At 40.2% G+C, this 26,163-nt stretch overlaps 3 protein-coding genes across 5 annotated transcripts in view; 2 read left to right on the top strand and 1 right to left on the bottom strand.

Annotated features, from left to right (window-relative positions):
- mmp17a (matrix metallopeptidase 17a) overlaps positions 1–11,139 on the top strand; it is a 115,451-nt gene extending 104,312 nt beyond the window's left edge. Inside the window, exons 8-10 of the mRNA XM_085463498.1 lie at positions 351–503; positions 654–911; positions 9,088–11,139. Of these exons, the coding sequence (XP_085319624.1) occupies positions 351–503; positions 654–911; positions 9,088–9,413 (737 nt within the window). The 3' untranslated portion in view covers positions 9,414–11,139. The remainder of the gene's footprint in view (positions 1–350; positions 504–653; positions 912–9,087) is intronic.
- A 5,936-nt stretch (positions 11,140–17,075) lies between these two features.
- On the top strand, positions 17,076–19,953 carry LOC146705713 (uncharacterized). Its single transcript, XM_085463503.1, has 2 exons — positions 17,076–18,622; positions 19,377–19,953. The coding sequence occupies exons 1-2, from the start codon at positions 18,023–18,025 to the stop codon at positions 19,710–19,712; spliced, it is 936 nt and encodes a 311-aa protein (XP_085319629.1). The 5' UTR covers positions 17,076–18,022; the 3' UTR covers positions 19,713–19,953.
- Positions 19,954–20,392: 439 nt separating this feature from the next.
- Positions 20,393–24,630, bottom strand: LOC146705714 (uncharacterized). Of its 3 annotated transcripts, XM_085463499.1 has the most exons (4): positions 24,515–24,630; positions 24,261–24,325; positions 23,621–23,707; positions 20,393–23,278 (listed from the first exon to the last, which is right to left on the bottom strand). In XM_085463499.1, exons 3-4 carry the CDS (start codon positions 23,696–23,698, stop codon positions 21,332–21,334), a joined length of 2,025 nt encoding a protein of 674 aa, XP_085319625.1. In that variant the 5' UTR covers positions 23,699–23,707; positions 24,261–24,325; positions 24,515–24,630; the 3' UTR covers positions 20,393–21,331. The 3 variants fall into 3 exon arrangements, with proteins under 3 accessions (XP_085319625.1, XP_085319626.1, XP_085319627.1); XM_085463500.1 differs by lacking the exon at positions 24,515–24,630 and having other exon boundaries at positions 24,261–24,479; XM_085463501.1 differs by lacking the exons at positions 24,261–24,325; positions 24,515–24,630 and having other exon boundaries at positions 23,621–24,030.
- Positions 24,631–26,163: the final 1,533 nt, after the last annotated feature.

Raw genomic sequence — 26,163 nt, forward strand, 5'->3', positions numbered from 1 at the left:
AATCAGTGGAGCAGCATTTTTGATTTTTGTTTTCTCTTTCATTTTTCATAAGCATACATGATGTTTTTTGGCTACGCTCAACTGGATAATAAATTGTTTTCCTCCTAAACTCAAGCCAAATTTTTCAATTTCCAGTGCTGCTAACTGGTTTATCAAAGTAGTTCCAGAAGAATCAACAGAAGGTAAAAAGTGCTGAGTTTGTTAATTAGCCAAATTGAAGGAGTAGCTAGCTTTTGTGATGTGACTACTGAAGATACAGCACACTCTGTGGCTTTCCTTCTAAATAAATCCTGCAGAGTATTGTTAAGAAGTTCTTATTGATCTTTACTTGCTATTTCTGTCCATCATAGGGAAGTATTTTTGGCGGCTAACTCGAGAGAAGCACCTAGTATCTCTCCGTCCTGCTCAGATTCATCGTTTCTGGAGGGGCCTTCCTCCTAATCTGGACAGTGTGGATGCTGTGTACGAGAGACCAGGGGACCACAAAATCGTGTTTTTCAAAGGTAAATCTATGTAACTTTATTCGATTACTCAGTCTGTGTGTTCACAAGTTGTTTTTTTGCTTGTTTGTTTCATTTAGTTTAGTTTGTAATTGTGTGGATACATCCTATCATATAAAAGGTTTGATTTTAACCTCTATGTTCATCACTCAGGTTTAAAATACTGGGTTTTTAAAGACAATAATGTAGAAGAGGGTTACCCTCGTGCAATCAGTGACTTTGGCTTGCCACTGGAAGGAGTGGACGCCGTCTTTGTTTGGCTGCACAACGACAAAACCTACTTTTTTAAGGACAACCGCTACTGGCGCTACGATGACCACTTGCGACGTATGGACCTGGGCTACCCTAAAGACAGCTCACTATGGAAGGGGCTGCCTCCACACCTGGATGATGCCATGAGGTGGTCTGATGGTGAGTAGACATAAAAACCAATGTTTATTTGTATGACTTTTCATCAAATTGACAGAAGTTGGCTTGCTGCCTGTATAATCAGTACTTCAATAAAACAAATCACTGAATGACACAGCAAAATATATACATATATATCTCACTGTTACTGTAGTGGTTAATCCACCAGTATGCACAAGGTTTAAGACTAAATTGTTTTATAAAAAAGCTTTTAAAAAAAGCTTTTTTATATTAAGATGTCAAATTACAGTTATTGACTTGTATTCTCGAATAGAAAATCCCCCAGTCATCGCTGCAGATGGACGTCCCGCCTTCAGCCTGAAGTTTCTTCCTGTTAAAAGGGAGTTTTTCCTTCCCACTGTCGCCAAGAGCTTGCTTATTAATGTAATCTGATTGTGTTTCCTCAACAATCAGATTACCCCTCTTATTGTAGGTCATTTTTATTGTGGCACCTTGAGGTGACTGTTATTGTAATTTGGTGCCATATAAATTAAATTAATTAGAGTTTTCAGAGAAGTCCAGTTTGCTAAGTATAAAAACATGAATTCATTTATCTTTAATTTAATAAGGTCTAATAAAATTCAGATTCATGCACATTTATTAAAAATAATATATATATATATATATATATATAAGTATTAAGCGATTTCTTTGCCTGCCATGACACTTAAAGTTGAGTTCAGGTGCATGCTTGTTTCTGCTGATCAGATGTTTCGACAACTTGACTGAAGATTTGGAAATGCACACATCTGTCTATACATTTTGTTTTCTATTTTAAATCTTTGGTTTTTAGTTTTATTATTAACATATCAAGCAAACATTTTTTCACTTTGTCACTATGGAGTATTGTGTGCAGAATTTTGAGGTGAAAAAACAAATTAAATCCGTTTTGCTTTAACATGAAAAATGTGGAACAAGTGAAGTGCTGTGAATACTTTTCAGATGTTTTTTAAAAGAGAGGCTTAAAGAGCTTTTAGAGGCTCCAGAGGGGCTCTGAAACTCAGGGAACATTTGCATTATTCTGTGCATCGTTCTGGAGTCGTGGAGTTTGGGAGATTTGGAGAAATACATACAGTGATATGTTTTATAAAGCAGATCAGCCCTTCAAAAAATAAATCCATGCTCACATGTTCAGACTTTTGTTTTTAATGATTAAAGTAAACAGACACGCACATTCATCTACACAAAATCTCACATTCACATACAAACTGTACACGAAAATGTGACTTACAGATACACCACAACAAGGAGCCAGAGCCCCATAAAAGGTGAGCTGGGGTTATAGTAAATGTAATGTAAACCCATATATTTACCTTGCCTACGGACCTTTTGGATGTTACTTGCTGAAGTTTCCAGACAACAAACTTTTTAGATTACAGACACTGAACCAGGCTACCAGAAACGGCTCGCGAGGCAGGCATCCCGGCTTGCCGAAAACAGCCTTGACCTTTACACTGCAAACACAGCGTAGAGTTGTGTTGGCTGTTATGAATCCACAAGATTCAAGTAATCAGTGCTGCCACTGTGAGCTCGGTGGACATGGTCAGATACGCTGGGAACAAACCATCTGAAAAAAAAAGGCTAAGAAGGGATGACAGGATCTCCGGTTTAATCAAGAAGCTCCAGCTGAGAATGTTCGTGCTGCATTAGCCGCAGCAAAATCACCATCATGCTGTCGATCCTCTTCTGCAGATCCGTGTTCTGATGCCGCTCTGGCTGCTGCTGCTCCAAGATGAAAGTAGAGTTTATCTTTGGAGCAGTCACTCTGTTCGTCTTCTTTAAAATACTTGAAAGGAGGTAGAGTGTGAAAGAAGGCAAGGGAAGCACTGTTGATTTTACCTCGTTTGGGCAGCCATGCATTTCACAGACTGCCCTCATTGCATCAGCTCTCGGTTCAACATCAGTTATTATTCTACAGCCATCGGCCGCCCTGGTAAGCCTCTTATCACTGAAACAAGGTCTCTTTCTGTCTCACATGCAAACACCAGTATACACAGCATAAACACAGAAGTGCACTAAGGGAATCATGTAAATAGGCACTCTACTGATCTCCTCAGACTAGTAACATCCTGCATTTTTTACGGCACGTTTAGTTTTTTACTTGATGTTAGTTTTTGATTTGAACATCTTAATTTATTTTACTTATCTCGTGTATGCCTACACATTTTATTTAAGTCTTAATTAAGAAGCAATTGTGTAAAATCTGTTAGCTGTGTCACTGCATACAGACAAAATTAGCTTAGTGAACTTTGGATTGTAACATATGCTGGTGGAAAAAAATCCTAGAGGATGCTTTTTTGCTATTTTCGCAGCAGTGATTTATTCCACACTTGTGTGTGATTAGCAACACGATTGGCTGGATTATGTTTCCCAGTTCAGCTGTAATTTAGAAGATGACTATGTGTCATGCAGCAGCCATCTTTGGCATTTAAGAATCATAAATAACCACTCATCACTTAAACAGAGTGCTCAGTTTCTTTCCCTTATTTACATCTGTGTTATTAATTCTTTCAGATTTATATTATTTTCTTTATGATAGGAATTTATTATTGCAGTTTTAGCATTTGGTAAATTCGTGTGATTTATCATTTTGCCAGAATGCACATACTCACAGTCGATAAAATACTCTTAACTACTGTTCATCTTGTGATGGGAACACACCACCTGTGAGTTTCTTGACTCACAGGTGACTGACTCAGACTGACTGCACTAACTCTCAATTAGTGAATGTTTGGAAATTATTTCCATCTAATTTATGAATGTGGACAGATTGGAAGGTCGTTGCGGACTGTTTAAGGGACACAGTTTATTGTCATATCATCACTCGAAGTCGCTTGAAGGACAGCAGCTGAGTCTGAGTGGTCATACACCTGGTCCTTGTCTTTGAAGGGACGAGACTGCAAGGTCATTGCACACAGTCGCAGGGATTTTGGTCACACCCTGGTCTCCAGCTATTATTTTCACTAGTGTGAATGTAGCATAAGAGTTTGTAGGAGAGTGACCACTTAAGCGCTGTTCTGAGTGTGCGTGCCGTCCTCACATAGACAGCAGCCTGCACTTCTTTTTTACTTACTGGCTTTCTCATTGGCCACAGCCAGTACTCCAATCTTTGGAGAGTGTAAGTGCTCAACAGTTGTCACCGAGTTGTTGAGCATGACAAATGTTTCATTGCAGCAGCACGGGCACTGCCTTCTGTTTGTAGATAATTAGTCCAGTTCCAAAATGCAATTATGGTCTGTGACATTTTCTATTTCCATGCTGGATAGACAACAGAGGTATTGTTTTCTGCTAACCGCCCCAAATTAGCTCCCAGTGTTTATGACATATGGTTAGCCACTAACCCTTCAGAGTCACTTGACAGCTATTTGAAATAGTCATCAACAGTTACCGATGACCTTTTCCCAGACATAGCTCAGCATATTACCAAAAAGCATCATTCCACTTAATGTTTAACCAAGTCAGAAGTGCTTGTTTTTGCAGAGAAGTGCAAGCTTCAGCGACTATTGGGATTTGCTAGACACTATGAGAAATAAGTGTTTCATACTACGCTGTGTATTACACAAAGAGACATAAATATCAGGTGTCAGATGTTTTTGTGACACGTGCGTTGCCTGCCTTTGTTTGAGTTTTAACCAGAAGCTGGTTAATCTGGTACAAGAATCAGTCACAGAGTATTCCTGAAATGTCAGTACCATCGTCAAAATGATGGGGAGTCTCTGCTCTCATTTATAAAAAGAAAAACGTTTGATTACTTTGCATTTAAGATATTCATTTTTAATGCCCTCTGTGTGCAAGGATAGCTGTCGAGCGTCTTTTTAGCTTTGTCATTTTTTTGGTCGTTATAAATTTTAAATCATCGCAGAAAGCCTGATCTAATATTTACACACAGAAATTTAAATGAACGGCTGCTAAACCAAATAAAACAGCTCAAATACATACTGTGTGTGTGTGTGTGCGTGTGTGTGTGTGTGTGTGTGTGTGTGTGTGTGTGTGTGTGTGTGTGTGTGTGTGTGTGTGTGTGTCCCTCCCAAGCCCACACTCCTGTTAGTTTCTCTGAAAGTGGCGAGCTTTACGCGAGGAGGTGGGATAATGTGATCATTTCTGGAGCATGTCACGCCTGAATGTGCCATGTCAGTAATGTTTATGGACTGTGTGCATCTGTGCCTGTAAAACATTCTGGTCTTTTACCTCCTGTAAAAATGTTGAGTACCTTCTTTAAGAACCACACACGTGAAAATATAAGCTTGTGCGAGCTCACTGCTCTTCCAGCAGAATTATGGTTGGCATTAGCGCGGCATTACCCATTGTGATGAGGCATTATTAGTTTGTACTGACAAAAAAAATCTTAATAAATAGAGAATTCATTTTCAAAAATCTGGTGCTTAGTGTTGGGTATGTATAAAGAAATGCACGCTTTTCTTTGGCTTTGGGGTTTGTAGTATGCACAGAATAAATTAACTAGTAGACTGAATAGTGTGACAAGTTTATTCTAAAAGTAGCAGTTTTTGATTTCACATTGAAACTGTAAAGTTTTTGTCTGCCACTCTTAAAATTTCTTTCACAATTAGAAAGCGTTTTATGATAGAATTTAATCACAGAACAGCATGCGTGGACAATAATATTAGACTTAATGAGTAAAAGACTATGAAATCAGAAAAGCAGCTGTCAGTTGGACAATTAACAATAAGCCGATTTTGACACCACATCCATGCTTTGATAATTAAATGGAAAAATAATAATAACCTGAAACAAAGCCTATGCTATGTAAGTCTACAGGCACTAGGTACACCCTTACTACTGCCATAGGATTAAAAGGGTAAGTAGCTGCCAGGTGCTGCTAATCAGATGCACTTGATTAATTGATCATCAGCGAGTGTGAGCACCTCAATTAAAGCCGACATTTTAGCAGTTTGCTGGTCTGGAGCATTCAGCCGTTAACACAATGCCAAGGAGGAAAGACATCAGTAATGATCTCAGAGAAGACACTGTTATTACTCATCAATCTGCAAATGGTTATAGGGCCATTTCCAAACAGCTTGAAGTCCGTTATTCAGAAGTGGAATATATTCAAGACAGTTTCCAATATTCCCAGGAGTAAATGCCCGGGAAACTCACTCCGAGGTCAGAAACTGCAGAAAAAAATCCAAGAGCTACATCTCAGCCTCTACAGGTCTCACAAATCGTGTTAAATGTTAAAGTTCATGATAGTAAAATTTGAAAAAGACTGAAGCATGATTTGTTTGGAAGGGTTGCTTTGTTTCTTTTATGTTTGGTCATAAGCACCACATTTGGCAAAAATTAAACAGAGCGTCAGAGCACAAACATCTAACACCAGCAGCAGGACAAAGAGCCCAAGCACATTAGCAAATCTACAACAAGTTTAGCTGTAAAGAAAAGAATCAAGGTGTTGCAATGGCCCAAAGTCCACACCTTAACCTAAAATCCTGTGCTGGGACCTTAAAAGAGCTATGCATGATCATAGAGATAATATTTTAGGTAAAGTTCTCCAGAATCACACCACCAAAGTATTATATTAACAAGGTCCTGACATTTGCTTTGACTAGGCAAACGCTTCAGAGCTACAGATGATCCTCAGATGCAGGAAAAGGGTTGCTTGAAGTTCCTAAATGGTTATTAAAGGTCAAAAGCAAACAGTAATATTTTCTGGTAGAGAAAAAAAATGTTTACTTTTAGTTGCATTGTTTTGGAAGCCTTTGTGAAGCAAAGCCCCCTGAAGAATGTGTCATCCATTTGGCTGTCCATATTAGGCTTTGATTAAGCACTTGTTGTAGTTAAAACTGGCACAAAAACAGCTAATTAGCCAGAGGTACTTGGTTGTGTTTTTCAGGCCACTCTCAGCAGGAGTGAGCAACATTACTGATTTCCCCTGCAGCAACTCCCAGCTGAATGTGTGGAAGCTCTTTTCCCTGTCAGGTGTTTAGAGGTCTGTGTTGCATCTGAGTTGTTACCAGCTTCAGAGGTCCTACACCAAGCTCTGTGCTGTGCATAGCAATAGGCAAATCACACAAAAGGTAAGGCCCCAGCAAATCAAAGCTTCATGTTAGGGCACATAGGAATGTGTGCATTTATATAAACAAGAACACAGACAGTCACGTATACTCTATATACACCTTTGGGCATTGAAACTTAAGCTACATCAAAGCTTTTTATCTGCCTTTAGGCTGTTTCCAATAGGATAAGGAGAGAGAAACGAAGAAGATGGGAAGATAACTCATGGTGAGCAGCAGTGAGAATAGAGTTGAGGAGAGACACAAGCCATGGAAGAATTCACTTTTAAGAGCTAAGAAGAAAAGAGAAAAGACTTGATGTGAACAATGCTGAAGGGGACAAAAGCAGCAAACGAGGAGCCACATCAGTTATACGCTTGTCTATCTCAGTAGATTCAGATTTTATGCTCCCAAGCAACTGTAGAAGCATGTCTGAGGGAGGCAAACTTATCAAATTATTGTGCTGATCGTTACCTTACATCACACCTTACAATGCGTGCTTCTTTTTTGCATAGTGCATCACATTTGATGTAATTCTGGTCACCTAACATGACACAGATATCAGCGAGAAGCAGCTAGTGGGGAAGATGTTAAACGGTGCATAACGTTAGCTCCACGGGTTGAGAAAAATGTGTCAAAAAGTATAGTATGGGTTTCTGTAAAGCTGTGCTTTTGTGTGTATCAGGTGGGGTTAAAGTGGTGTACAGTGTGACCTGATAAATGGTCCTGAACAAAACCGTCTACAGCATGTGAACAGTATGTCAAAGTCGTGTCCTTAAGAAACAGGAAGAGATATATGAGACATTTGATCCATCTACTGTTCACTCAGGCCTCATCAGAAATGGTCTCAGTGAAAGGATAGCTGTCCAAAAGTCCTTCTTAAGGAAGTGAAGCAGAGTCCACAACATCTGGACTGAAAATCAGTGACAACTGATGATTCCAATTTTCAAATGTTCAAATTTTTTGGTTTATCAGTATGTATGTGAGTGCCAGAACCTCTTCAAAAGTTTACTTTTCAATGGACTGGTGGCTGTCAAGAAGCCCGTCTTAAGAAAGAAAAATTGAGGTGTGCCAAATTACAGAAGAAGTGGATTGAAAATGAGATGAAACAGGTTTTATGGAGTGACGAATCCAACTTTCTGACTCAAAAAGTTGTCGAAGGAGGTCAAGAGAGCATGGTTTGGGGCTGAATTTCAGCCACTGGTGTTGGAAATATTGTCAAATTGATGGAATTGTGAATGTAGAAAAGTACTCTCAGTACTCCACCATTTGGAAAGTGTCTGGTTGGCACCAGTTTCATTTTTCAGCATAACAATGATGTACTGGGAGAGCGGTAAAAACATACCAACAGTATCACTCATGGATTGGCCTCCCCAACAGGCACATTCAAAATCAAAACTTAATGTTCTTGCATTGAGGTCACTGCCTGCTAACCACTACACCTCCGTGCCACCCTAAGTTTATTCTGGTTTCTATGTTTGTATCATTAGCTCAGAATACATTTGATATATGCTTGATTTTGTACATTAAACTTAAAACTCATTATGTATTGCAGCAGTGCACACAGGCAGCGCTTCACTCCTGACAAACTGTCAAGGCTGGTTTTAATCTTTACGTTTGATCAAATGCACATTTTTAAAACTCTGAACATCTTTTTTTAACTTTTCTGGAAAATTATAAGCAAGCACTTAATAAACAGTCAGTTTGCTCCCTTCCCAGTTTTTAATTCCTGTAGCTTTTAGTGCAGAACCTCAGCCTTCATAACATCCGCGTCCCTGACCAGATCACTGGAACTAATAGCCCATTATGTATGAACTAACAGGCACATTTCCTTCTTGGGATGATTAATATTTTCCAGTCATTACTTTTGTGCAGGCTTTAACACAAAAACGGGGTTTTTTTTTCCTGTTGGTCTCCTCGTAAATTCCAAGTCATTGTGGGTCATTTTGGATTTCACCAGTGACATCACACGGAAACTTCTATAATCCTGCTCATATATTCACTTGCTGTGTTTTTAATACAGTTACTGCAGCCAACTTTCCACCTTACGTGCGATTTAGTATTATATTGTTTCTCTGCTCCATGTGATCTTGTTCTGTTTATTCACATCCAAAAATATAACAGTATCAACCCTGTGTCCTCCCCCTCCCTCCCTCCCACTCTCTCTTAAGGCTCGTCCTATTTCTTCAAAGGGAAGGAGTACTGGCGAGTGCCAGGCAGTGACATGGAGGTGGAGGCAGGATACCCCCGCCTCATCGCAAAGGACTGGCTGCTGTGCACAGAGATGCAGTCGGACTCTCCGGACACACAGCCCAAAAGCACAGAGACGAGAGTCAACGTGCAAAATCACCCAGATCACGCGGAGAACGGATACGAGGTGTGCTCCTGCACCTCGGACACCGCATCGCCTTTAGGCGTCCGCCCATCCCCGTCTCCCGTCTGGCTGCTGCCGCCACTCTGGACGCTGTCACTGGCCCTCCGCTCCGAACTGCTATGATGCTAAAGCATGGGACACAGTTCTCAAGCTGGGTGCAAGAGTTTAATTATTAGTGAAGGGCCAGTGGACACACACTAAAGTACAAACTGGAAATTTCTGCTCATATAAGTATTGATTGGTATGTTTTTACCATTATTTTGTTGTTATTTATTTCACATGCCATTTGATGGTCATCTAAAGCGCCTTGCAGTTTGCGATGTACATACCAGTATCATACTATCAAACTAAGGTACCCCTGACAGGTATCAATGCATCCACAATGATAATGTTAGTGCCGTACTTGACAAATTGTTATATCTTTTTTGTTTTAGGTTTGTTTTTGTTGTTTTTGAATGGCTAAAAAGGCTTAACGCTGAGAAGACTAAATGAGTAGAGATTGTTTTTTTCATGTGCACCAAGTTTACAGCAATAATGAATGGCATTTGTTTGATGTGAAGTGGTTAAAAAAAATAGAAACATTTTAATAAGTGACACCATGGAATCTGGTAATGACAGACATTTTTGAGAAATATGCTTCCTTGCTGAGAGTTTGATGAGAACATTTGCTTTAGAAAGACCAGGAAAAGAGGGGAATAGCTAGCTGACCTCAAGCTCATTGAACTAGCATTGTTTTTGTCATTTACAAGTCATTTACTTGCTTCAAGACATTTTTTTTTTTACCTTCCAGCATAGCCATAAATATTTAAACACCTATCTTCTCATCTAACTATCAGCAAGAGAGTAAAGAAGCATATTTGCCAAAGAAAAAAATTGTGCCTGGAAAGTAAAACTTCCTACCAGGCTGCTATATGCCTTTCAAAACCCTGTCCGTCAAATCTATTTTTTTATCTTTCGTTTCAGCCTGACTGCAGTTAACATGATGGCGAAGTTTAGGGTTCTGATTCACCTATCCCGGAGAAAAATAGTATTTTTACGCAACCTGATATAAAAACCCCACAGAACGGCTCAAGCCAGGGTAAAGAATGACATCCTGGGATATAAATACTGTAGTTAGACAGTTGACTGACACCCCGGCACATATCGAGGCAGCCTGGCAAAAAAAAAAAAAAGTGCCCTGTGGATGTGGTGTAGATAGTTTGTAGATGAATGGCCCCTGTGGGATCCTGACAGCCAGGCATAAATGGCACGCTGGATGGCAACAGGTAGATGAGTGGCATTTGAGGTTGTAAACAGGCAGGCAGGTGAATACCACCTGCTACAGCTACATGCAGGAAAGGGCACTCTGGGATTTGGAAAACAGACAAACGAATGTTATTCATGGCAGAAAGTCTCTCTCACGGTTGCTTAGTGCCATTATCCTTGCTTTGATCCTTTACCTAAACTCCCACACTCTTTGAGGAAATGATGTTCATATATCTACACAAAGTCGTTATTTTCACCAGAAGCATTCCCTGCCATTATCAGAGGCAGCATTTGCCTCTGCTTTGTTGTATTTTTTGTAATTAATATGGATAGATTGTGAGTCCATATTTGCTTTGATCAGATTACAGCTCACGGTTTCAATCCCAAGTTCCTCCTGGTGACATCATTGAAAAACCTCACAAAACAGCAACCAGGTTTATTGTTGCTGGTATATTTACCTACAGTTTAAATATAGACACAGATATATTTCAATGGAGATGTTCCATGGGTACTTCAATCCAAGTGGACTGTGTATATTTCAAGCTGTGTTTTCTAATGTAAAATATTTTTGTAGAAAAAACATTAAAGAATCCGAATGACTTTATTGGATGACTGTGAATTATTTCAGCTACTCGATCATGTGGGCGGAGTGTGCAATTATTGAGCGGCACTTGAAAAGACGCCCAGGTTTGGAGGTTATGCACTAACTGATATCTGCTCTCCATCTTGCTAATGTTCTTAAGCGTGTTGTAATGGTCTCTGCTGCACATTTCAATATAGGTCTGCTGGCAGAGACAGGCAGCTTTATTGGGGTGTGATGGTTACTTTCACTTAGCCACCACAGAAACTGCACGGCACATTGTACTCACTCAATCTTGGCATGTAATAAGCATGTCATAAGCATTTTTATGTAACCTCTAATTATATGACTCTATAGGGACCTATAAGTTGGAACAACTGGTTAAGAAAAAGGATGGATGTCATCCTCAAAAGTTGTTTGTAGTTGGATTTTTTATGGTTATTATTTTTAAAAAGCTCATAAGAGTAATTCTGGGGCGTTTAAGCTGTTAGAATACATCCAAGTGGGAACAGTAATCACAGAGAAATAGCATAAAATGTTTTGCTAGAGGTGGCACGGTGGTGCACTGATTGGAACTGTCACCTCACAGCATGAACGTTTTGCATGTTCTCCCTGTACCTGTGTGGGTTCTCTCTGGGTACTCCATCTCCCTCCCACAGTCCAAAGACGTGCACATTAGGTTGTTTCTTAGTTGGCCATAGGTGTAAATTTGGGTATGGGTGATTGTCTGCCTGTCTACCTGCTACCCTGAATTGGATGGATGGATGGATGGAATATGGTCCTGGAATATGCATGTAGCCCTGAAGGATTTTACTGCTTGTTTTGTGAGCTGACCAGAGGGGTTTGCCAGAGTGTCATCGATGGTATCTGCCACCCTTTAGCTTTGCTCCTGGGCAGATGATTATACAGTGTATACACTTTTTTTTTCATGTGAAGTACAGTGGAGGGGTAACCTACTTAATCCCTCTTTATCCAAACACGTTTAGGTCCTGTTATGCTTTACCCATGAGTGGCTAAGATAGACACTGAAGGTAACTGCAAAAAAACAAAAACAAATGGCTACATACACCCCCGGGCCTCGGACCGGTACCGGTCCGTGAGTCGTTTGGTACCGGGCCACGAGAGTTGAGGCTCAGGTGTGAAATGTATGGTGTTCAGGGTTTTTATCGGTTTTCAGCGTTATTTTGTTATCGTTTTTATCGTTTTTATCGTTAACTCGGTTTTCCTGGGTCTTTTCACGTGTGTTATGAATAAATCTTCTTTTTTTCGGTACCGGTACTAGTTTTATTTTGTTGTATTTATCCGCGACACCTTAAAGGCCGGTCCGTGAAAATAATGTCGGGCATAAACCGGTCCATGACGCAAAAAAGGTTGGGGACCGCTGACATACTGCATACATATAATCTAGGCCATTGGATACATTAGCTTATTAGCTTAGATTACATTAGTTTATCAATAAATAAAAAATAACTTCAGAAAATGGGTGGTGCAGTGGTTAGAAGGGGGTCTCACAGGAAGATTGGGTGCTGGGTTTGAATCTGCCGGCTAGGTAGGAGCTTTTCTGTCTGTTTTCTCTGTACCTGTGTGGGTTTTCTCCAAGTGCTTTGGCTTCCTTTCACAGGAGAGATGAAACACTGTCTAAAAACATGCATGCTAGGTAAACTGGTGATTCTAAATTGCCCTGTGATGGACTCACAGTGACCCTGACGTAAACAAGCAATTAAGAAAATGGATGGGCTCCGACAACAGTTCCAGATTTTTCTTTAAAAGTTTATTAGATATGTGTCCTCACAGTGCCAAATCAAATACTAAGAGCGACTGACCAGAACACTTTGGCCTGGAGGGCTTTGTCACACAGAAAAAAAAAATAACTACATTTCGGAGGTGACCCAGTGAGTGTAATGGTCTCGGTCTGGCTACCAATATAAGAATTGTCTGGCTCTGCCACTGGCAATGAGGCCAGCAATGATGGTGACAAGTTTCACCCTCACCTCAAAATTACAGCTAATAATTTAACCTCCTGGGTACAGATGACCTCCACTAGCCTTCATTCTGTCTTGAGAAAAGTTTTGTTTTCTTGTTTTGTGTAAATGTAGCAGCCATTATTTCCCCCGCAAAAATGTTTCTGCTTGATTATTGTGTGAATTTTCTGTGCTGTGTCCTGAGATTACGAGCATAAACACAATTTCCTTTGTGCTTTGCTGTACACGCTTGAGTGGTGTTAATTAACTAGCGTGGCTCATCAGCCACCAGGAGAGCACCTGCTCCCGGGGGCAAATGCAGGAGCAGCAGGACGGGTCATTTTTTTAACAGCTGGCCCAGCTGACCCAGTTTGAGCTGGAGCCAGATGATGAAGTGATGATGAAGTCATTGCTTTTCTAAATTTACATTTTTATCAGCAATTCTACATTTACTGCATCACAGCTTGTATCGATTGGCCAAACACTAAACTATTTCATTTTCAAGCTTTCTCTGTCCCCTGAGGTGACCGCCTAACTGACTGTATGTCAATCACACATAAAATATAGCAGGCAGGATATGTCTCACTTTATCTGGATGTTTTTCCACAAGAAAAAGAACAAAATAAAGAAATTACAGAAACACCAACACACCAATGGAGGGATGAAACACCGTCCAAATATCATTTTGATAAAAGTGTATACTGTAACTGTGAGATTAATCGGCTAAGAATCCAAACAACTACGAATACATTACATCATCTCTGTCTGATGTCTGTGGCCCCGCGACCCAGACAGTTGTTAAATTCACACATTTCGAGACACCACGCTAAGTTCAAATGCAATACCAATGGTCTGTGTGGACGAACTGATCTGTGGAATTAAACAGCGTGTATATATGTAATTGAGTGTGTCTGCCATGTAAAACTGTTCCTGCAGTCACTGCACTGTGGAGAAGTGATCCTGTTAACAGGCTTGGCTCTCAGCTGATGCATGGCATTGCAGTTCAGGGGGAGAAAAAACGAAAGAGCCTCAAAAGGAGCTGGCTCAAGCGTGCATGGTGTGAGGGAGAGAGAGGGAGTCATTTGGCAGACCTGTCAGGCTGGGCTGTGGCAGCCCTCTGCTGTCACATTCCACTATAGGTCATATTGAATTCAGCTCCCACACAAGCCGGGGGAAATGGCAGGAAGGAAGGATGCAGCCGTTCATTTCTGCAAAGTCCGAAGTTTGCGAAGAAGCGCCGTCACCGCTGCTGATGTGTGGTGTGACAGAATGACAGAGTGGCACTTGGGAGACTTCACCTCAACTTCGCTGGTGTTTGTGGATGAGAAAATTAGCAATGCGTGAAGACACACTGTCGTATTAGTAGTCTGAGCACAAAAGTCTCAGATGGGTGAGTAACAAAGCGAGAATAGCTTGTGTTTTGTTAGTTTTTGCCTTTGGATAAAACTAATGACAGTATTTTTATGTTTATTCTGCCACAGTTACTTTTAAGAGAAAAGCAGAGCTTATATTAAGGTCTGAGCACAAAATAATAATAATAAGAAGAAGATACAAAAGCAGTGAAAGGGAGAAGAGGCCACCTCATAACAACTGCCATGCGTGGTGGTGGACACCTTGCAGTCATTGAGTCGACCGTGAACTCCTCTTATACCAAAGTGTTCTAGAGTCCAAACTGTCTGGAAGCTAAACCTTGGGTCACGCGGCAGGACAATGATCCTGACCACAGCAGAAAAATCTACAACAGAATGGCTGAAAAAGGAAAAGAATCAAAGTGTTCCAAAGTCCCGACCTTAACCTGATTACAATGCTGTCGTAAGAGAGCTGTGTATAAACAAAGCCCACAAATCTCAATGAACCAAAGCTGCAAAGAAGAGTGGGTCAGAATTCTTCCACAATAATAAAGTCGTACAGCAAACAAACTACAAACTACTGAATCATGGATTGTACTTCGTTTTTCACAGTACTGCAGAGGATCCTGTGAAAACGTTGTTTCATATAATCACTGCAGTCGGTTAGTTGGCCATTTTTGTACTGGGCACACTGTGAACTGCCAAAGCTGATCACATGGCACAAAGTGAATGATGCTGTGTTTTTTAGATGGATTTAATATTGTGCCACTGGTGACGCTCATGACATGTCAGCTCTTTAATTCGGCTCAACTCACCCATATCACTGAGTGCTTAGATAATGAGATGAATGTTGTATTTTGTTGAGGGAGACACGAATCCATCAGGTTTCTTAGTAAATCCAGCATGCACAGTACTTGGACCCTACTACACAGAAGCCAACATAAGCAGTGAATGACTTCTGGAACGTGATGCTATAGAAAAGCTTTACATGCAGCCCGCGAATACCAAAGTCTCACTTGGGTCACTCACTTCTAATAGATTGTATTGAATTTCCTTCAGATTCTCAGTTTAATTATGTGGCCTAACCTATTGGCAGGGATTACAAACTCAAGCACAGCTTTGCAGTATGCAGACAAAACTGTTATGCTGATCAAGTGCGTAGTGGTAGCAAAGATGGATTTAAAAAACCAGTGACCTTCACAGCAAAATTGCAAGCTATCCATCTGTGTGGAAGGTTGAAGAGATGAGCGAGACACAGTGCACATCACCTGATGTTAGCTAAGTGAGGAGAGAGCTTGGCAGACACACCTGTCCTCTGGCATACAGTCAAGGGAGCATCATGTTAGTCATATTGTGTGATACTGTTAATAAACAAAGGTGTGTACAGCTCAGTATTTCCCAGTCAGAAAAGGAAAGAAAGAAAACATACAGATATGGGAGATATGTGCATCTGATATTTATAAGATCACAGCCAGCATGGTACACAATCACAGTTATTTCTTTCAACTGGTAGGAATGATGTGGACTAAAGGCCTAAGTGAGACCCTTATCCTAAACCTCTAAAGGTAATGCAAAAAAATCTAAGAAAAAAACAGGATGTACTTCTGCATTAGAAGCAACTATCTTAAGAAACATCCTACTCAGAAGTCTTTTCTTTAGTCAGAGTGAACACCTGAAAGCCTGTGTGCAGAACCCTAATGTGGGCCAAGAAGAACCAATCAATCATTCTGTGGGAACCACAGAGCATGCTAAAATATTCAAAAAGAGAGCAAATCCCCGCCGAGGCAACACCTGCGATGGTGGCTGGTGGGTTGCGTGCAGAGAGATACATCAGCTGTCTTGTACATCCAATCTTCTCTGTCACAGTAAAAATACACTAAAGGGGGAGACGAGTCAAAACTGAATTAAGTTTTTCCTTTAAAAAAAAAAAAAGGCAGCATGAACCCAGCTCCAGCGTGCTGTCAGGGGTGCATCATTATGCAGACCTGTACATCTCTGTGAATGTAGATTGTTTTTTTGGCTCAGGAAAACCACCATGACTAATTAATGATTTCATGCAACAGCACTGTTGCAGAGTGCTGCAGCAGCATTATACAGTAACCGGCTGATATCTAGCCAAAACATGTTATAGGTTTTTCCTAGGAAATGAAAATAAATAAAAAAAAATCTTTTAAATAAAACAAAAAAAACAACAACATTATTCCTACTATTTCACAATTTTTCTCCACTTCAGCCACCCAAGAGCCATTTTAACAACTTGTTGTTATTTCGTAATAGTGCTATTGACTGCATTTGCTAAGTGAGTGTTGCCATAGATTATTCCACATAAAATAAACGATAGGAATAAAATATGACTTAGTCCTGATGTATTTGTGGAGATGCACGAAATATTAAAATGCTGGTCTTTTTTTTACGGTCCTCTACTGCCCTCCTCTGGTAGTTACAAATATGCTTCCATCAATCCCAACACAGATTTATCACTCTGTGCGGTCTGGCTCTATCCTACGGAGCCCCTCTGATGACATGGTACAAAAAATAAATAAATTGTGGCCACGAAATATCATTTCGAGGCCACGAAATAGGTATAACGTGCCCACGAAATACTTATTTGTGGCCACGAAATACTATTTCGAGGGCACGAAATAGGTATAACGTGCGCACGAAATGCTAATTTGTGGGCACGAATTGGGTATAACGTGGCAACGAATTACGCATTTGTGGCCACGAAATAGATAACGTGCGCACATCTTATTGATAGAATTCCTGGACAGCTGCGTAGAGACACAAGCATAAAAGTAGGCTAAATACACCATGGACAGAGACAGTCTGATTGAGTTTTATTTCAGGCTGGGAATGAGCTACAAATGCATTTTGAAAAGCCTGGCAATGCAAGTGTTGTGCCAAAAAGTGATTGTCTGCCAAAAAGTGATTTCCAGTGTTTCTGTGTATTTTTTATGTGTAATATCTTTACGTATGTTCGTAAATAGACTTCGGTGAACAGGGGATACAAAGGGGTTACATAAAGAATTAAAAAATTATCTGTTTTTTAAGTATCTTTACAACTTGTACTTACATTATAACCATATCTGGTCCTTTATCCCCACTTAAAATATTTTTACAGAACTATTGTAATATTTGCTGCCATTTCTGCTGTGCTCTTGGCCAACTTACTCTTACAAAATACATTTTTAATGTTAATGAGATTTTTTTTTTACTGCATAAATAAAGGTTATATAAAAGTCGCTGCCAAAAACTGATTGCGGCTTGTATCTTGCTACACGAATGTTGTTTGTGGCTCAAGATGACTTTATGTCATCCATAAGGGATGCATTTGACATATGTTTAACATATTATAGCCCAACAAGTTACTTATAGCACTTTAAATATGAGCAATCGCTTTTTGGCAAATACCGGAAATCAGTTTTTGGCAGACAATCACTTTTTGGCACAACACAAGGAACCATCATTACGGAGAGACATTTAAACCGGATATTGAGAGCCAAGTCGCTTTACAGACGTAAGTACGACCTGGACGCCGGGATAGATTTTATTGTGAACCAACTGCAAGGGCCTGGGAAGGATCACGGTTATCGGTGGATGTTTACAAAGTGCAAACAACACGGCATTGCGATCAGGAAAGAAGACGTCAGGATCCTCATCTCTTTACTGGACCCAGTAGGTTCCCAGGTTCGCCAGACCAGACGTCTCAGAAGGAGGCAATATTTTGCTCAGGGGCCTAACTTTGTGTGGCACATAGACTCTTATGACAAACTAAAGCCATATGGGATATGTATTAATGGATGCATCGACGGTTTCTCACGCAACATCATTTGGCTGCGGGCCGCACACACTAACAGTGACCCAAAGGTTATCGAAGGTTACTTTGTGGAAGCAGTGGAGAGTCGTGGGGGTTTCCCCAGGCTCGTACGAACTGACATGGGCACTGAGAACGTGTTGGTCAGAGACCTCCAGCGTTATTTACGGAGAAATGACGGGGATGATAGAGCAGGAGACAGAAGCTACGTCACAGGAGCAAGTACCGCAAACCAGAGAATTGAGAGCTGGTGGGGAGTGATGAGAAAAGAAGGAGTCGAGTCATGGATCAAGCTTCTAGGAGAACTGAAGGACGAAGGATTCTTCTTTGGGGATTTCATTGACAAAGCTCTGTCACAGTTCTGCTTCATGCCAATCATTCAGGTAAATGACCCATATTATGATAACCAGTGGTGGTAATTAATTACATTAAATTAAGCTGTTTTAGCAGTAAGGGTAACAAAATAATTGTTTACATAGTTAAAACGACGTTACCTTTACCGTACGGTAAATGCAATGTATTCCTAACGTTGTTGAAGGTCAACTGCGCTCTGTATGTGCGTAATGGAGGCTGAAGCATCAACCCAGCCAAAGTTTTTAAATCAGGGAACACTTTGCCAATTGAACTGATCAGAAGTCAGCACGACTTAAATGTTGTTTTTTTCTGATCGGAGGACATTATCCTTGTCTGCACTCATTCTGCATCAGCAGTTATGCTGCAGCTACCGATCTGTCACTGCCAGTCTGTCAAAAGCAGTCAGGCTTCACGCATCAGTAACTCTTCAGCGCTCTATCATTGGTACGTTCAGGTCTGAGATGATATTGGATCCCCTCATGGGATTGAAAAATATTGATTTTGTCACCTGTATTATGCGCATAAAGTTGAAAAGCTTTGCGCATCCGCACCAAGATTAGTATTAGTATTAGTATAAAGCCCAGATCCCACAACTCAGTGGTTTGCCTGGTGTGGTTCTTTCTTTTCTTTTTTTGCCATCACTCCCTCTTCCTTTGGTTTTCATTAAACTGCATCCAAACATTGCTGCTTTTCAATTCATTTAAGGATGCACCACACTTATTTTCGACCATTTTAAAAATGCCTTGTATTACAGCTCTGACCTAATTCTTGTTTCTTCATCAGGAGGTATTGAATGACATCCGGAGTGTTTGGAATGCTCACCGTATAAGGCCCTCAAAGAATAACAACGTGCCCTGTGGGATACCTGATGTCATGTACATGGCCCCTCACCTTTGGGGTGCAGAAGACTGTCTCGTTCCACTGACAGAAGATTTGACCTTGTGTAAAAATAGCTGCACTTTTGTTAGTTCAGTCCCATGTGATGTGCAAGTATTTGATTTGTGCACAATAATAATGGAGGAATCAAGCTTGGAATTCCCATCTACCATGTCCCAGGCCCTTGATTTATATTTTCATCTCAGGGATACAGTTCGTTCACAGTTATTTGAGGCTACTTAAATGGACACAAACATACAAATGTAGTACATTTTGTACTTCAGTACGTATTCCTACAGCTTAATGTACTTATTATTAAGTAATTATTTTTCTCCAGTGTGTAGTTATCTTGTCTTTGTATCAAAATTATCAGAAAAGACTGTATAACATAATTTTCATTTTGTCCATGTCAGTAAATTAACTCATCATGAAGTGTTGCTTGCTCTTGGTAGCTACAAAGCGTGGAGTATTAAACTAAAATATGATACAGGTTAGAAAAAAAAAAATCCTTTTGGGATTGAGTTAAACTTATCACACTGTTAAAGCATCAAAAGTTGTTCATAATAGTTTTTGGTACCAAAAATGTGTTAATTTCTAACAAAAAAAGAGCACCTTGGATAACAACCACATAGACTGGCAATATATCTAATGTTGTGATCAATTAGACAAGAAGACCAAGTAGGCTAAAGTGTAGAATCATAGTTGTGTCACCAATGCTCCAAATGTTTCTTGAGCCTATAATTTTGTTATTGTGGAATAGATTAAAGCAATCCCATGTTTGATAAAGAACGGCTTTTTTTCTTAAAAATCACAGCACGTGTATGACATTATAGAATGAGTAGTTAAATAACTTTCAGCTGTGTCATTAGACATGTTCATGTTTAAAGATGTATAGAATGTAACAGAGAGGACAAAGTTTTGTACCAATGAGAATGGTTTACTGGTGTCTTTCAAAATACACCATACTCAAAAACAGGTTGTATTTTGCATATAATAACAGGATAAAATAACAGTTATTTCTAAAATGTTATACAAACCTCTTTACAATGTAACCAATCTCTGTAATTGACAACTTTTCTTCTAAACCCATTAGGAACATAAAGGTTCACATTCTTGTTTCTATTAAGATTTCTGCAAACATCTGAAATACTTTAATATAGAACATGCTTAATCAGTTGGAATATGGTATTTGTAATGGTGTTGTACTTATGTATGTATATACAGTAGAAAGCACTCAGCAATCTTCCAGTTTGTAGAACTGTTACTGTATGCTATATTGGAAATATTTGTTACTCTTCCTGTAGTAAAAAAGTATTAGAATGTTAAAATTAGTAATTTATTTTGGCACTAGCCAAAAACACAGTAACAATGTGTGCAGCAGGAACAGATGCACTTCTATGTTTAGTGTACGGATTCCTACCAGGTGAAGCACTGAAAATGTTATTTAAATATGTATATGTATTTTCAACTGGTGTTGTTTTGTGGTCTCATTCCCCAACCAATTTGTTGCCTTATTTTGTCCCCAACACTCACTGCTGCTTCTGCAAAATCAGAGTGCTAAGTGCTGTCTACTACAGGTAACTCCACTTCAAAAAACCTGAACATTCCCTTTAGCTTACTATTTTAATTGGGGGGAGAAACTAAGAAAGCACTTACTGACCAGATGAAAAAAAAGGCTGCACATGAAAAAGGCACAACGGGCTACACTGTTAAGAGAACTTAACCACCCAGTCTATTGAACATTCACATTCATTCCTTCATGTTACTGTTAACTACACCCGTGTTTCTATGAACTGTTAGGGTGGAAAACCTAAAACGTGTAGGGCAGAGTGCCTTGAGGACCAAGGTTGGGTAACACTGACCTACACCACATCCATCACCCACATAGAGCTTGCGAGAATGCTGTTAAATTCACTGCGAAAGTCTGGATAGCTGTGATAACCAAGGGGCAGCTTTAGTACACATCCACATGTGTGGGATTGTGGTCTGCGGAGGAAATCTGTAGTTTCTATGAACTCAATTAGTATGGCTTTATCCAACAGATTGGATCCTGTACAGAACCGCAGGAAAAGCTGAAGATAATTGAAATCAATTTCTCCAATGTACCTTTTCAGGTAACGAGAAACTGTTGACTGGGCAGCTGTCATCTCCTCTGGAAAGATTAGAAGCTCCTTCACTGTTTTTACAGTCGGTTTTTTTTCTGCTATGAAATGATGCAGTCCTTCTGGTGGGAGTAAACCAGCTACAGAACCCACAACGGGACGCCAGCACTTGATTACAAACATTGGGGCCTGAATAAGTACTTTGTGTCCTATCTGTGCCAAAACAGGGAGCAGTGTGTCCTTGGTAGGAACCTGCTTGCACTCATGTGCATCAAGTACTTCCAGCAATTCATCTGTATCCACTGAATTGAAGTCATCCAAAGCCTTCAGGAGAACAGATCGCTCTTCTTGTGAGACGTACAAAAGAAAGGAATCTTTTAAACTACTGGTTGTTGAGCCGTACAATATCTCCTCCAGAAAGGGTATTGCAAGCTTCACTGGGAAGTAACCAGCTTGCTTCCACCCTACAACAAACACTCTAGCTATAGCCTGCCATTCTTCACACTGAAAGTCATGCCGAATGAATGGGACTTTCACCTCAACTCCCAATGTGCAGCTGTCATAGAAATCCATCCAAAATTCTGTCAGGCAGTCCCGCAAAACACCACTTCCTTCCCCCTGTTCAAGCTCTCCATTTGGTAACAACATTTTGATATTGACCTCAGATGAAATAATGTTTGAGTCCTTAAAGGCACTGATCAAATCAGTAAGACAATGACCTCTTCTAACAGTTAGTATTACGGGACAAGATCGTGGTTCAGGGGGTGCTTGGTCAGGAATATTGGCCTCTCCTGTCAGCCCCGGTGAGAGAGACAATGTGTGATGAGGTGGATCAGACTCTTTTTCTGTAAACAGTGTTTCAGGGTTTAGTTCAACCACACTAATATCCACCCTGTTATCCCCACTAATAATAACAACTGCATCAGAATCTTCACTTTCACCTACATTTGGCAGACCATCCCATGGTAATGTGTCATTCAGTTCAAAATATCCACTTGTGGAAGCTCCATCATTAATTACAAAGTTTGATGGTTCTGAATTTATGTTTTCCGCCAACAGATCATCAGCGGCCTGATTAGGTTCATTGCCAGTGAGATCTACCACAGAGGGCTGGGTTATTGCATGATTGGCCTCTACGTCTTGGGGCTGCTGTTGTGTTTTCTTTCTGGTACACAGATAAAGTCGCAGAATTTTGACTTTACTTTGCTTATACAACTCATCAACTGTACTGGAAGCATCCACATGCATCTGTGAGCTCTCAATATGAGTTGAATAGTGTGAAAGACTTTTGTTTTTTTTTGAGGTGCCATTGGGGAAAAACAGATTTTCAGCCATAAGTTTGATATTTGACACTGTTTCATTTTTATCTACAGATAAATGCCTTGTTCCACCACCACTTACAGACTTCACCTGTTTGAACCCACCCTTCGACTCATCAAAATCCATCCAGCCAACCTCAATTCGTCTAACTGTTCGTTTTGCATTTGTATTTTCTGCCCACTGAGACAATTTCTTTTTAGGAGGCATTCCCTCAGCTCCTGTCAGTCTTTGTCGTAGCCTTGAGAGTATAGATTCTTTCCTGGATGGTGACGTCCGTGACAGTGTTGCTTGTCTGCAGAAGGCCACAGTGGAGACTCTATCGCCAACTTTGGGGATGTACTTTGCCAGGTCACTGTCTGTCATTAAGGGAATGACAGTTTCATCAATCTGAAAAATATAAATAACAAATTAATAAAATTGTCAATATTAAAAAAACAATGAATACATACAACTGCATATTTTAGAGTTGTTTTTTGCTATCTACTTTTGATAACAGATACTTTTGGTAATGTGGTACACATTTGTCCAACATAAGATGAACAAAAATTGCTTTTAAAATTACTCTTTAAACATATCACGTCATTAATTAATGTCACTGATTAAACACAAATATGAAATTCAATAAATTCTTTTAGAATGTGCATAGTAAATTGTGGATTGCGGCTTTCCGTTCAAAAACAAACACACAGACACACACGCACGCACACAGCAAAAGCTGCAGTGGCTTACATTCTCATCTTCAAGTTTCTTGATCACATCTTCTTCAACTTTGCGCTCTGTTAAGAATTCTCGCAGCCGAGTATCCATAGCTGACCTCTAAACCACATGAAAATAAAATTAGTATTTTTACACTCAGTTATAAATTTTATGTAGCAGATTTTTACATGATAGCCTACCTATAAAATCACTTTATCTATGGCAAATCAGAATTTGATAATGATTGTTTTATTACTTAGATATTATCTATGGTAATGAGGAATGGAGCGATTGTCTACTTGGAGTTTAAGTAGTTCAGCATGAGCAAGGACAACCTGCATCAATACAAAATCATTCCGATCACTGTATGCTTTATTAGTTCCCTTGGCAACGTGATAACCGCAGTGAGCTACTGTAACTGCAAGGCTTCATCCGATAATGCGTTGAAAGCTACGGCTCATTTCATGTATTACCTTAACAAGTGTGACTCACATGATGCTACTTTCAAAGGAGATGTTCAGCAAAAAAAAAGGCAATTTTAAGATGCTTTCCATCTAAAACTGTTATTATTGTCCAGACCAGATTAGTTGCACCAGCTAGTATGGTGATGTGGCCAGGGTAAAAGAGAGACACCTTCGTGACACAGAGAACTAAGGTTTTATGTTGAACATACCTCATTTATTAGTAGCCTTCAGCCTTGCTCTACTTTGAAAGTGTGCTGCGGGGCCGCCGCACGTCCTACAGTTAAAAATGAGTTTACGGCTACATATTAGCACAACAAAACAACGTGTACTAACAACATGAGGATACAACATTTGAAACGTCAGCAGATACCATTTAGAACATAGTAACAATATAGGTCTGAATAAATAACTGCCGAATTGCGGGATAACAATATGAAATAAATATAAAATATAATACACTCACCTTAAGGACATCACCAACAGCAAGGACTCCGTACTATGGCTGACGCAGGTTCTAGTGAATGTGCCCTGGGATAATATATATATATATCATCAAGTGTTTCGTGGCCACAAATAAGTATTTCGTGGGCACGTTATACCTGTTTCGTGCCCTTGAAATAGTATTTCGTGGCCACAAATAAGTATTTCGTGGGCACGTTATACCTATTTCGTGGCCACAAATAAGTATTTCGTGGGCACGTTATACCTATTTCGTGGCCACAAATAAGTATTTCGTGGGCACGTTATACCTATTTCGTGGCCTCGAAATGATATTTCGTGGCCACAATTTATTTATTTTTTGTACCATGTCATCAGAGGGGCTCCGTACTACCCATTTTTTGATCTTGGCTGACACTGGGTGACCCAGAGTGCTGACCGGTTGCCAGTCCATCACAAACAGAAAAAGAGACTAACTATTCAACCTCACATCCACACCTAGGGTTGATGTGTAATAAGATAAGAAAAACTATGATTATTTTTTTATTATTTATTTTTTTGAAGTTTTTTTTTGTTTAGATGTTTAAATGGTCTCCCTGTGCCTGTGTGGGTACTCTCTGGGTCCTCCCAGAGTCCAAAGACATGTGTGTGAGGATAGCTGATGGCTCTGAATTGACCACAGCTGTGAATGCAAGTGTGAATGATTCTCTGTGTCTCTGTGTTAGCCCCATGAAAGACTGGCAACCTGTCCAGTTGTCATGGACCCGGGCCATGTGGGCCCGGTATTCTCAGTTTTTGTATGTTTTGTATTTCATCCCCTAGTCATGCCTTGGTTCCTAGGTTCTTCTGTTAAGATGTTCCTTATTTGGTTACCTCCTGTGTGCCCCTGTGTAACTGTGAGCCCTCGTGTTTTATTCCATGTCTTCCTCAGCCCGTTATGTCTGTGTTTTCCCCGTGCTCTCTCTCCTCCTGTTTGAACCTCTGTACTTCCTGTTTGACTCTGCCTGTCTCCCGTCAGTGTTATGTTCACCCCGCCCTGTCTCGTTATGGTTATCTGTGTCAGCTGTGTTCCCCGTGTGTTCCCACTTTCCTCGTTAACCCTCTGTGTATTTCTGTCTGCGTCTCCCTCTGTTCGGCGTCGCGTTCTCCCTCATGTTGTGTGGATCTTCCTGTGTCTACCTGCGAGTGTTAGTTTACTTTTCCCCAGTTTAGTTTTGTATTTCCTGTGTTCTGCCGTGCCAGCATTAAAGCTGTGTTTCTCGAGTTCATCCCCGTGTCTGTGAGTTTTGCATTTGGGTCCTCCTCCTGCTTGCCACACCAGTGACACCAGTGCTTCACCCACACTTTGCCCCATGACAGTTTGAATCAGATGTTAAAGTGTAATGGACAGTACAGGGCCTTTATTGTGCTGTAAGTGAAAACTATTATCCTGTTAACACAATGTCTTTTGGACAGATGTGGACAAAGCGGAGATATTTGGTCACAATGCTCAGCGTCATATTTGGAGAAAACCAACAAATGTTTCATATCACCTGTCGGGCATGGTGGAGGAGGGGGTGATGATTTGGGCTTGTTTTGCAGCCACAGGGTCTGAGCACCCTGCAATCACTGACTCAACCATGAACTCTTATATATACCAAATTATTCTAGAGTCAAATGTGAGGCTGTCAGCCT

The sequence above is a fragment of the Copadichromis virginalis genome, linkage group LG7 (genome assembly GCF_057382275.1).
Source record: "Copadichromis virginalis isolate Kocher_CV1m ecotype Utaka linkage group LG7, C_Virginalis_male_GT1.1, whole genome shotgun sequence".
NCBI classification, from domain to species: domain Eukaryota; kingdom Metazoa; phylum Chordata; class Actinopteri; order Cichliformes; family Cichlidae; genus Copadichromis; species Copadichromis virginalis.